This window comes from Arvicanthis niloticus, chromosome 28 (genome assembly GCF_011762505.2).
Source record: "Arvicanthis niloticus isolate mArvNil1 chromosome 28, mArvNil1.pat.X, whole genome shotgun sequence".
Classification (NCBI taxonomy): domain Eukaryota; kingdom Metazoa; phylum Chordata; class Mammalia; order Rodentia; family Muridae; genus Arvicanthis; species Arvicanthis niloticus.
Window position 1 is genome coordinate 5075073 of NC_133436.1, and position 13468 is coordinate 5088540.

The 13468-nt window shown below is 45.8% G+C and overlaps 1 protein-coding gene across 1 annotated transcript in view; it reads left to right on the forward strand.

Moving 5' to 3' along the window:
- Positions 1 to 13468, forward strand: part of Pde10a (phosphodiesterase 10A) — a 171042-nt gene that overhangs the window by 149928 nt on the left and 7646 nt on the right. Inside the window, 6 exon segments of the mRNA XM_076926631.1 lie at positions 657 to 799; positions 1675 to 1758; positions 3917 to 4067; positions 6968 to 7123; positions 8252 to 8424; positions 13271 to 13382. Coding sequence (XP_076782746.1) covers positions 657 to 799; positions 1675 to 1758; positions 3917 to 4067; positions 6968 to 7123; positions 8252 to 8424; positions 13271 to 13382 — 819 coding nt within the window.

The window sequence follows — 13468 nt, forward strand, 5'->3', positions numbered from 1 at the left end:
TAAGCCTTTAGTCGTTCATTAGCCTAAGCCCTTAGTCGTTCATTAGTGTAGCCATCTATTCATGTATCTACCCCACGGGCAGAATATTGTCATCATACCAATCCGTTACACATTTGGATTCATGGATCTAATGCTGACAAAACTCCAGACTCACTTAAGAATATAACAACAACAACAACAAAAAAGTACAATTAAATCAGGGAAAGAAACAAACTCCTTCCAAGGAAGTTAGTTTGGCTCTGGGTGACATGTAATTATTGACGTGTCTGTTTTAACAGATACAGAAGTGTGATGCACCTTATTTTGTTTAAAATTGTTAAGTCGTTCATTTACTGATAATACATACACATTTTATTTTCAGCGCTTGTGTCACTGAAGTGAAAATATACTATAAGGCATTATAGAAAAGACAGTGTGACTTTTATCCCTGAGGTGGTGTGTGGTGAGAAGATACTTGTTAAAGGAGATGTAAGACATTTGAGTACTGTCCCCCCAAGGTTTTCTTTCTGCACAGCTCCAGTGTGTCTAGACCATGAGGAGCAGCGAGTCTCACAAATCTCAACCATAGCTCCCATCCCGAATCTGAACTCCCAACGCCAGAGAACAGTCCATATTGTTCTAACCAATCCCCTGTCCACGATTCTCGTGCCTTGCAGATGTACCACAGGATCCGCCACTCTGAGTGCATCTACAGGGTTACCATGGAAAAGCTGTCTTACCACAGCATCTGCACCTCAGAGGAGTGGCAAGGCCTCATGCGCTTCAACCTGCCAGCACGGATCTGCCGGGAGATCGAGCTGTGAGCTTCTCATGTTTTCTTGAAACGAAAGCAAAACGGACTGTGGCGTGAGGACCATGGTCACCGTGGACCATCACGTGTGGTTTCATGTGTCGCTCCTTCTGGTATCCTCAAATAACAAAATCTGACATGGAAAACCAGTGTGGCAGCTCAAGCCTGCAATGGCAGGGCTCAGAGACTGAGGCAGTGGGATCAAGAGTTAAAGGCCAGCCAGGGTGCATACGGAGTCCCTGTCTTAACCAACAGCAACAAAATCTGAACTAAATTTGAAATCAGTAACCTAAATACTATTGTTTACTATTACTCCATCCCATATTCAAAATGGCATTTAACGTCACGTGTAGATCTAAGTTTCCAAGTTATATTAAAAAAAATTAGTAATAATGTGTTCCATTTTTCTACTCCCATTCCCAGTGTTTGGGCAATACAGTGAAGTCTGGAGAAGCTGGGCTTACTTATGGCAGTCACCCTGTCCCCACGCTGGCTTTTGCCTTATCATTGAAAATACACTCCTTCGCCACACCGGTCATTCTGGTTGGGGATTAGTAGTTATGTTATTAAATGAGAACACAGTTACTAGCAGAATTCTTTAGGTATTACCCTTAGTGAGTTCCTGTTTCAGTTTAGCCACAAGGCTGCTGCTGCTAAGGTCCTCCTGGACGGTGTGCTACATGTGTATTGGTGACACCCATGACAGCCATTTAAGTAGATACCTGCAGGAACCCTTCCACTCAGTCAGGTGTTGCAGGGAAGACAAGGGCGGGGCCAGACCACCCATATTTTCTCACTGTTGGTTGGGGTGGAGAAGAGGTTAGAGCTGCTGCTGCAACCATCCCAATTGCACCCAATGATCCACTCCTCTCCTCTGATTTCAGATTCCACTTTGACATTGGTCCTTTTGAAAACATGTGGCCTGGGATCTTTGTCTACATGATCCATCAGTCTTGTGGGACATCCTGGTATGAACAACCTGTAGGATTTCTTTTGGATTGGGGGGGGGGGGGGGGCTCCTTTGCCCACTTTTACCTAACCAGGTTCTTTGTATAACTGTAGTAAAACAGTTAAATAAGAACTGGTAAAAACAGATAAATAAGAACTGACTGAGGTTGTTGGACAAACATGCAAATGCTCCAGAGACTGTTGTCTTCCTGGCCACTTTGGCCATAGCTGCAGCAGCCTCGCGTCTAGGTTTTGTCCTGGAAACGGGCAATCTAAATGTAACTGAAATGCCAGCATTTCTCATTAACGTGTCACACATTCCAAATGGCATTTAATGTTGTTTACGAAGCGCAGTGGAAGAGACAGGATCCACACTTAAAGCAGGGCGTTTGGATAGTGCGCATGCCCGGAGCATATACACAAAGGAGAAGTCTTTTAGGAAATGTGACAGCAACCACAGTCATACCCTCTCCATTTACCGTGTCCTACGTGGCTTTGTGACTTTATTTATGCGTGATAGCTTCTGTCTCACTTACACATTGAAAATGCAGGGATATATTTGCTCACTTTCCAAATGTTAATGTTTTCCACTAACCCACATCCTCCTGTCTCCATGCCTGCAGAGCCTTTTAGTTTTTCTGGAATGATATTGTCCATCTCCTTGAGCCTTGTGTCTTCTCTACTTTTATCAGTAGCATGTGCAGGTCCAGCAGCTCTGGTTGTTTAATAGACAGTTGAGGGTTTGGCTGCAAATCATAAGAGGCCAGACTTTGTATTTCCAGGATACTGGACGATTTTTTAAAAAATGTATTTACATGAGTACACTGTAGCTGTCTTCAGACACACCAGAAGAGGGCATCGGATCCCATTACAGATGGTTGTGAGCCAGCATGTAGTTGCTGGGAATTGAACTTAGGACCTCTGGAAGACAGTCAGTGCTCTTAACTGCTGAGCCATCTCTCCAGTCCCCCGACATTGAAAGTTTTTAATGAGGGAAACATGAGCTGTGTATATTCAAAGTTTTATGAACTGCCAGTCGTTTAATCTGCCTTAAATATAGTTTGAGAGAGGATCGGGTCTCAATTAAGGAAAAAATATAATTATCCAGGGTCAGGATGTACAATAGTATTGGTGTCTTTCTCCTCCATGTACTGTGTGACGATTTGGGTGTGGCTGTTTCAACATGCAACATGAGTGTACCTTAGTGCCTTGTGTTCTCTCTAGAAGCACAGTCAGATGCAGAGACAATTGTTATAATCTATTCTCAGCATTTGTAGATCTGAGTAGGCCTCTTAGAAGTTTGTAGCTGAGAACACCCTTGGCCAGGAGGATGCCATATGTGACCTTCTGAGCCCTCTGAAACATAGAAAATGCTTGTAAATGCAAGAAACTTATGGAGGGTATGTGGGGTGGACTGTATGCTGAGTGATGGAGCAGAGCTATCAGAGTTGGGCTTGCTTTTCTTGCTGCTTTTTGGCTATAGAAGGAGCAAAAAGTAGGAGTTACTGCAGAGCTTATAGTTGGCCAGGAGGGAACCCACAGGTGTGTGAGGATATCCACAGGTGTGTGAGGGAGCCCACAGGTGTGTGAGGGAGCCCACAGGTGTGTGAGGGAGCCCACAGGTGTGTGAGGGAGCCCACAGATGTGTGAGGGAGCCCACAGGTGTGTGAGGGAGCCCACAGATGTGTGAGGGAGTCCACACATGTGTGAGAGAATCCACACGTGTGTGAGGGGGCCCACAGGTGTGTGAGGGAGCCTACAGGTGTGTGAGGGAGCCCACAGGTGTGTGAGGGAGCCCACAGGTGTGTGAGGGAGCCCACAGGTGTGTGAGGGAGCCCACAGGTGTGTGAGGAAACCCACAGGTGTGTGAGGGAGCCCACAGGTGTGTGAGGGAGCCCACAGGTGTGTGAGGGAGCCCACAGGTGTGTGAGGGAGCCCACAGGTGTGTGAGGGAGCCCACAGGTGTGTGAGGGAACCCACAGGTGTGTGAGGGAGCCCACAGGTGTGTGAGGAAACCCACAGGTGTGTGAGGGAGCCCACAGGTGTGTGAGGGAGCCCACAGGTGTGTGAGGGAACCCACAGGTGTGTGAGGGAACACCAGTGAACACCTCAACTAGAGGCTGTCCTGAAATGCATGCTGCTATGCTGGCCTTGTCATACAGTCTCTTCTCCACCCAGTTTTGAACTTGAAAAATTGTGCCGTTTTATCATGTCTGTGAAGAAGAACTACCGGCGGGTTCCTTACCACAACTGGAAGCATGCAGTCACGGTGGCACACTGCATGTATGCCATACTTCAGAACAACAATGGCCTCTTCACAGACCTCGAGGTAGGTGTGCATATCTTCCTACCAGCCAACCTCAGTGTGGCAATGCCCCTGTCAAAGTGCATTCATTACAGGGATTTGGCACTAGTACCCAGACATGTATCATGCTTTATTGGAAATGTTGACCTAGAAATTTTACTTGTACCCAAATACCCCCTAAGGAAGTAAGTTTGTGTGTGTATTGTTTGTCCTTTCTTCCTTATTGAAGCTGACAGGTCCTGCATGAATTTAACAGTGATTTTCTTCTTCTTTATTTCTTTCTCTTTCTTTTTGGTTTTTCAAGACAGGGCTTTTGTGTGTGAACCTGGCTGTCTTGAAACTTACCTTGTAGACTAGGTTGGCCTCGAACTTAGAGTGCCACCCACCTCTGCCTCCCCAGTGCTTGGATTAAAGGCATATGCCACTGCTGGCTAGGATGATTTGTTTTTTGTTTTTTTTTTTTCTTGACCATATGTCCTAAATAATGTAGATGTATCTGGATGATTTGAGAACACTGAGCAGTCAGTATCATTAAGACATTAGTCTCCTCCAGAACAAGGGGACAGGCCTCGAGGTACAAGGCTAGCTTCCCAGGCACCAAATCCCCAGAGCTGATGCCTAACTGGAAGATTTTGAAAATTCAGAGTCACAAAGGTTGTCGCCTTCTCATCCATCCATCCAGCACAGTGCACTCCCAGACAAGTGCTGAGCACCAGGAACTAGTGTCTGAGTACCAGTGAGGCTGAGCCCACTAGGAACCAGACCTAAGCATGTCCTTCTGAGCTCCCGGCCTAGAGGAGCCACTAACACCACAAACCCAGGCCTCCTTTCTCCCTGAAACTATCACACTTCTGCCTACCAAGATCAGCCAGTGTCACCTCTAGCACAAGCTCACATTCAAAGTAGGTCTTCTCTGTCCCCTTGCCACCCTGACAGAGCAAGTTCACACCTGGAACAGAAATCATGGAAGGTAGATTCCAGATGTGGAAAAAAAAAAACCTACTTCCTCAGAGACAGTAAAAAAAAAAAAAATGGAAGTGGGGCTGGAAAGGTAGCTCAGCAGGTGAGAGTTCTTACTGGGCAAGCCCGAGGGCCTGAATCCAGATCCCAGCACCCACACAGGCTGGGCATAGCCATGCACAGATTAGCCCCAGGACTGCAGGAGACAGAGACAGAAGGATTCATAGGCCACCAGCCTAGGTTCAGTGAGAGATCTCCCATCCAAGGAATAAATCAGAAAGTCACAAGGCAGGGCATCCAGTGTCCTTCCCAGGTCTCCACATAAACACACCAGACAGGATGTGTGCACAAGTAGGTGCACCCCCGATTCGATGAACCCTTATCACATACCCCTACACCCTCACTCACGTCTGCTACAGTCGCACAGACAGGCATGCAAATTGTATAGAATTGTTTTTGTTTTTCTGATTTGTTTTCTAAAATAATCTTTAGTTGTAGCAGACTTTGGCTATATTATTTACTGTTTCCTTCAAAAGATTCAGGTGGGGCTGGAGAGCTGGCTCAGCGGTTAAGAGCACTGACTGTTCTTCCAGAGGTCATGAGTTCAATTCCCAGCAACCACACGGTGGCTCACAACCATCTGTAATTGGGTCTGATGTCCTCTTCTGGTGTGTCTGAAGAGACAATTTTACTCACATGTACAAAATAAATAAATCTTTTTTTTAAAAAAAAGATTCAAATGAAATATGCACCTTTTGTTCACATGAATAATTCCTACTCCATTGAAATTTGTATTCTATTCTATTTGGAGGGCCTTGCAACATTTTTATTGGCTGTGTGACTCCTTTTGCAGTTCGTAGCTTTCCACAGCTCTTTCCTTGTCTTGCTTTAGGAAACCTTTCTGTTAATTCTCCCTCCTCAGTCTCGTTAAAGTTGGAGTCGAGATGGTTCAGGCTTTTGCCTTCCTACCTTCTTATAGAGCCTTGGTGAATTCCTCCATTTCTCTTTTTCACTCAAGGCTAGTTTGAGCCGCCCACAGCTGCTTACTCAGACTGCCCGCCACTTAAGAGTTTCAAAACCCTTGCCCTGAGACCCTGACCACCCACTCCCTTGTGCCGCCTGTAGGATTCCCCACAGCTGCTGCTGGTGCCCTTAATAAGGACCATGCCTGTGGTCTTTCTCACCTTGCTTTCTCTAGCCGGTCAGGAGAGCCGGCTGGCATGCCTGGAAGCCTTATCCAGACTTTGTTCTCACCTCTTACATTTCCGTTATTGTCCTGCCCTCACCCCTCATCCTCTTCTTGATTTTTGCAAACCTTCTCAACGGGTGTTTCACGCCCTCCTGGTGAATTCCTTACACATGACCAGACAGCTTCCTAAAACTGCCAGTTAGCTGCAGACACTGCTGTCCTGGAGTCTCTTCACGCTGCCCCTTGTCGTTTGGAGTATGAGGTCAGTGTGAGGACCCTGGGTCCTGCCCTAGGTCTTCAGCACACTGATGACCTTGCTCAGGCACGCTCTTCTACCACACCCCTCTCAAACACCATGTTGCTTTCATTCTTCTCCTACAAGTCCCTGTTGGTGTCTGGCTCTTGCTGGGCCTGGCCCAGACTGCTCTCTTTATTACAGGGCAGACTCTCTTGGGCTTCATGGTGTTTTTATTTTCTTATCCCAATGCAGCATGCTCTTTTCGAGTGCCCTGCGTTTGCATGTTGTGTGTACTGGCAGAGAATAGCAATGGCCTCATTAGAACCAGGAGAACCCAAGCTACCCACTGTGTGCACAGCCGAGCTTGTCCACAATGCCTTGGCGGTATTCCAAAACAAGTTTATAATTTCAAAGATTCCTAAGAGTCTGGATATATCCATGACAGAAACGACCGTGGTGTGAACATAAGCTGTGAGTCTCCAGGTGATGCCTTAATCAGGCTATAACTGTATCTATGTTTTCTCTTACCTCTCCAAGCGCAAAGGCCTGCTAATTGCATGTCTGTGCCATGACCTGGACCACAGGGGCTTCAGTAACAGCTACCTGCAAAAATTTGACCACCCCCTGGCAGCGCTGTATTCCACCTCCACCATGGAGCAGCATCACTTCTCCCAGACTGTGTCCATCCTTCAGGTGAGTCTGCCCAGCTGCCTCACCCACTCCTTGCCCCTGGCAGGAGTACATTCCTATGAGGTGGTACTGCCCTGAGGGGAGAAAGAGAACTTCACAGCTTACTATGCAGGCAGCAGCTGAAGTTTACTGTGCCTTCTTAGGGTTTACAGCCATAATTGTGAACAGGTTTTAAGATCCGATTTTCTCTATATCCTGTAGCCAATACGTGCTGACTTCAGCAACGGGGTCTTTACAGGCTAGTTATGTGGGGGACCAACAGCACTAGTAGTCATTTTGGAGACCTCTGAGGTCACCCTGACCAAAATAATTGGTAGGGAAGCTGTCCCACACCTGGCGATGTGGTTTTGTTTAATAGCCCATGGCTTCTGGAAGTGGCACTGTCCACCCATGCAGAATGCCCCATTTGAACTCTTGTTAAAAGTTCTATTTTGAAGTTAGCTTACTAATTATTCAGTTTCCATAAAGCTTAGGCTAGCACACCTATTGCCCTTCCTCTCCTTCTTCCCCCATCCCCCAACACCCCAGGCTTCTCCTCCCTCCCCATCCACACCCCAGGCCTTCCCTCCCCCCACCCTCTCCACACCCCAGGCCTCCCCTCCCCCATTCTCCACACCCCAGGCTTCCCCTCCCTCACCCTCACACCCCAGGCTTCTTCTCCCCCACCCTTCACACCCCAGGCTTCCCCTTCCCCACCCTCCACACCCCAGGCTCCCCCTCTCCAATCCTCCACACTCCAGGCTTCTGCCCCTCAATCTTTTTTCCCCTCCCCACTCTCCTTTGATCCCTCTGTAGCGGGAGGTATTAAAAATGAGGTGTCCCAGCCGCTGCTGTATTTCTGCACTAATGCTGGGCACCGTAGGGCTGCCTGGCACCAGCTGGGTGTTCTCATCTCAGCAAGCTCTCTGGCAGGCCAGAGCTCCAGAGCTCCCCTGGCGGGGCCACACTAGCCTCAAGCCTTGATCGTCCACCCCACGGTAGCTCCATCACAACAAAACAGTTCCCGTCTTTCCCTGAGCTTGTCATTACAGTGGCATTTAGCATTGTTGTCCACACCGTTTCAAATAGCTCGAGATTCCTTGAAACCTGGGTGTGGTTGCTATTGGTGGTTTTCCTCTGGTCTCTCTGTAGTTGGAAGGGCACAATATTTTCTCCACGCTGAGCTCCAGCGAGTACGAGCAGGTGCTGGAGATCATCCGCAAAGCCATCATCGCCACCGACCTCGCCCTCTACTTTGGGAACAGGAAGCAGTTGGAGGAGATGTACCAGACAGGGTCGCTGAACCTCCACAACCAGTCCCATCGGTAAGAATGACCCAGCAAAGGCCAAGAGCCCAACGTGACAATTATGATCTGTAACTCGGGGTGTGCGCATGCTCAGTGGAGGAAACCGGAAGGATGCACCTCTGCTTGCCTGCGTCTCGGTGCTATTTCCACCTTTTCATCCAAGGATGGTGTGCGTGGTGGATTCAGATTCATGAATTCATGTCCGGTGTGTTGTGAGCCACTCCACCTGCCTCCCCGCTTGGATGGTCCTCAGGTGGCTGCCAGAGCGGTCACTGCTGAGTGATTATCGCTATCTGGCCAGCCTCTCGTCAGCGAGACCGTCTTTATCCTTGGGTGCATGGGCAGCCACTTTGTGGGTCAATCCCAGCCTCTTTTGGGATCCACCCGGACCTGATCTTAATATTTCTTTCTCCAGCATAGTCTCTTGCTTTCCGGTTCTTAGGAGATAGTCACTTAGGTGCCCCGATGGAAAGCGAATTCATAGAATTCAGGAATAAACAGCATCCTCAGAAAGATGTGGCTACCTCAGCTTAGCGGCAGCTGTGTGAGCAGCTTCCCTTCACACTAGGACATGCCCACATTCTACAAGGCTTATACAGTGTGTGAAACAATCTTCCTGAAGGACAATAGAGGCCATTTTATTTTCACACACAGCGAGGCCCACCCAGGATTACGTGAGTCTGTGTTGACAAAGCTCCCAAGGGCCACTGGTGCCTCTAGTTCCTCCTTCCTGCTCCCCTGAAATTGACAGGGGCAGTGTGCGCCTCTTTGGCTTCAAACCTTGTACAGGAACAGGTGTGTGTTTACACTCTCTTTACGGTGCCTGCAGAAGGGATTTTCAACCCTCATGAAGTATGCTTGGTTTCATAAACCCATGCTTCTACTTTTATTTGGATGTATCCAGTTATTTTTACCAAATAGTCACCATAATTGACATTACTAAGATTTAGACATCAAATTAAGAAGCTATTTTTCATGCTTAATGCATAGGGGCCTCCGTGTCAGTGGTGCCAATTAGCTGTGCCTATTGTGTGTTAGTTAAAAGTCTTAAAGGTAATGCCTATTTGTCTTAACAAACTGCAGAGTGAAGAAATACAAAGAGGAAAAAGAAGAACATTCTCACTTCTGCATCCAGATGTGGTCTGCTCACCGTGCACTTTGTTTCTCTAGAGGTGTGCACAGCATGCCTGTAGGGTACACATAGCCATGTGCCCTTAAAATGTGCTTATAGCAGAGGAATTCACTTTTTTAGAGAAGATCTATATAACACAGTATAGCACAGATAGTTGTAAAGGTTTGGAAGCCTTCTCCCGATGGATAGCAATGGTTTCTAGATTTTTTTTTTCATTATTAGCAATGATGCAATACATTTTGATCATGCAGTCTTCACTATAGATCCTTGAAAGTATATAGCACAGAGATGGAGAGATGGCTCAGGGGCTAAGAGCACTGGCTGCTTTTGCAGAGGACCTGACTTTTTGTTCCCAGCGCCTACACGGCAGCTGGCAACCAGGGGATCTGATATCTTCTTTTGACTTCTTCGGGTACCAGAATTGCACAGGGTGCACAGGCATACATGCAGACAAAGTGCTCATACATATGAAATAAAAAATTTAAATATATATGGCATATATTGCTAGATATATACATGCATTAAGTTTTAACAAATACCCTAGGAACTGACCCGACCTATAACGTGAGGGTGAGACTGCTCCCTGCACTTTCATCTGCCACACAGAGGGATCTCACACTTGTTGATTGCTTTCTTCTCTGTGCCGTACACTTGCTTACTGTTGAACTTCTGTTCTTAACAATTCATCTCCTGGCCTACCTTTCTGCTAAGGATATTAAACTTCTGTGTTCTTGGTCACAAATAATTTCTTTAGGTGATTTATAGTTTTAACTCATATTTTCTAGTGTGTGTGTGTGGGTGTGTGTGTGTGGGTGTGTGTGTGGGTGTGTGGGTGTGGGTGTGGTCTGAGGATGGATCGAGGGCCTGACATATGCCAGGCAAACCCTCAATTATTGAGTTACTCTAGCCCCAGACTCTGTCGAGAGTGGAGAGACTTTTCAGTGCATGGAGCCACAGACTGTACTTGTTTTTATTGTGTCCTACAGCCATGCAAATACTTTATAAATTTTTGTGTATTTTCTAGTTCAATTTTTATATGTGGCTCCAAATTCTTATGTTAATAGAATTATATTTTTCTTTCTTCTTGATGCCTTAAATCACTATCACTTAATGACTAATTAAGTTTCCCCACCGAGTTGAATGGATTAAGGGTTTTGCAACCCAGGAGGTCTCCTTAAGCATTTATGTAACCATCTGGCCCCTCCACACAGTCCCTCTGTCTTGGCCTTCATCATTATGCTACAGTTCGTCTTACATACTTGGTAAGGTAATCTTTACCTGGCATTTATGTATGTATTTATTTAGAAATCCTGCAGGAAGCTGTCACTTAGTAACTTTGTTTTCTGAGTGTTTTCTGCTTAGACTAGAAACTACAATGTTTCCCACAGTGTTTGTCTTTTCTAAATCACTGGGCCACTTCAAAGTGAGTTACAGAATATCACTGACCTGCTCCCCTTCACTGTGAGTGCTTCAGAAGCAAATGGCTAATCTGCTGTAGATTTTCCAAGTTACAAACATCCACACCGGCATTTTAGCTGAGCCGCTTACACTTAGTTATTTACTTGAAAGAAAAGTAGAGTGCCAGTTCCCAAAAGCATCATGTGACTTTCTAGCATTGGGTTATGTTTTCCGGTTTGCTTTATATTGCTTACTTGCTTATCCCTACTAGAAGTTTCTATGAGAGCAGAGTTTATTTTATTATGCAGGAATTAGAATTGTTAGATCAAATGAATGGAGTCAAAGTGTCTGATGTTGCCAAGAGACTGTGAATATGCTGTGTTCTGAGTTTCTTTCAGCTTTCACTCTGGGGTTTGCAGTGAAAGCCAGGTCATCATGAGGTCATACTGGGAGTGCTTTCAGCAAGAAGTCGACTCTGTTACAGATGCTCCTTAGAACGCACGCAAGGCTGAGGTCTAATTCCACTCACCAACAGAATAAAACACCCATTCTGGCACTTCTGAGTGGTCATGACCATCTAACTGATTGATAATTGACTCTGGAAAAAGTAATTTTACTTAATAAGGATTCATGCCAAATTTCCAGGCTGTTGACTTTCTTATGAGCAGTAACATAACAACTTTATTCTGTGTTGTCTAATAATTTTGACAGTGAACTCTGAAAAGTAATATTTCCCTGGTATGTCTGCACCTTATATACACAGTGTTACATGTGAGGTCATTTCCAGTGGAAAAGCTTTGCACATTTTACAAAATCTAGTGTTATTAACAATGCTTTTACAGATCTAAAATGAGAATTTTTTTAATTAAGCCTTATCATACTATTTAGCATAAAATGTTGGAGATTTTGGTGACAATACATCGAATGAGATTGACATCAATTGCATGAAATAATTATTTGTAAATATAATGCTAGTTTTCAAGTTCTATTTCTGTTTAACTAATTTCCCAATTGAAGAAGGAAACGAGTTACTTATTTCTCTAGAAGGTCAAATTCAAAAATGATTTTCTTTTTAAGCTGAAAACTAATTGATCCAGAGACTTGTACATTTCCCCGGTCACTTTAAGCCATTGTCTTGGGACACCATCTACTTGGGATGACAGGCAGCTACACACTGGCGAATGTCTCTCAGCTATTTGACCCAATCTGTAGCAGATGTAACAAGCCTTTGGAATGTCCCCCTTCCTAAAGCCAGATTGTAGAAGTTAGTAAGTGAAGGAAAGGAAACAGGGCGATGCCAAATGGTACTTTGTGAAATGCTGATCCAAACCTGTTGTGAGGGAGGGAGGGCCCCATGTGACCTTGACCCATGATCCTGACAAATCGTCTCCATTGACCCAGGCTGTGTCTGTAATAGAGATATCCATTGGAAGCCCCATGTCCTTCAGATTCACTTAGTACATGCAAGCCGGAAGTGACTGCACTGTCTAATCTATTACGCAGTTCTGGATCTCTGAGGATACCTGATCTTTGTAACTTATGCAATTTCCTCTAGGTGAAATCGGGCTAGTAAAATTCCTTACTTCATTTCACTAGATGGAGGATTGCTCAAGGAAAATCCAGTAAAGTCAATATGCTTCTTTGAATTTTTAGTCCGTTGTTTTCCTGTAAGAGGAAAGATGTATTTGTACTTATACAGAGAGCAAGTCAGACACACAGTGCATTGCTATAGATGCCAAGAAGCTAAGTGGGAAACACATTTCTTTGGCAGAGTCTGAGTTTGAATATGTTCTGGTTGAACAGCATAGTCTCAGGAGGAATGTGGCCTGTCTACTCTGCACGTGAGCAAGTTCATGGCACACCCGAGACCTCTCACGACCTGGTCACGACACTTCTCCCTTGGGGAAATTAAGCATTTTTTTGTACACCTCAGACTTTGTGGCTATAGGGTGAAAGTAGTGGGCAGGTTTTCTCTTTAGGAAGCACTAAACTTGCAGACGTCTGCACTCTGAGGAGTGCCAGGCAGTTTGGAAGGTAACAGAATGCCACCTGCTGTGTTTGCTCAAACAGGGATACCTCAGCACTGGCAGCACAGAGCACACCCCTGTCAGGCTTGCAAGCAAAAGGCCCTGATGTAATGTTGCTTTAGTTCCATGTTTCTGCCTAGCCTGCTAGACTACATGATTTTGCTTCTTAATGTTCTCTCTGTCTCTGTAGGAAGTAACACACAGGCAGACTGTACTCCTGGAGATGCCTGTGCCCCACCCCCCACCCCCTGTGGGTTCCTGGGAAAAGTACAAATCCTGCATTCACCAGTTTTGTATTGTCTTCTAGAGACCGCGTCATTGGCTTGATGATGACTGCCTGCGATCTTTGCTCTGTGACAAAACTATGGCCAGTTACAAAATTGACAGCAAATGATATATACGCAGAATTCTGGGCCGAGGTATGTCCTAGATTCCTATGTTTAACTTAGATATTACCAAGAAATGGCCAAAATATCTCAGTAGAAATGAAGCATGTGGCCAGTCA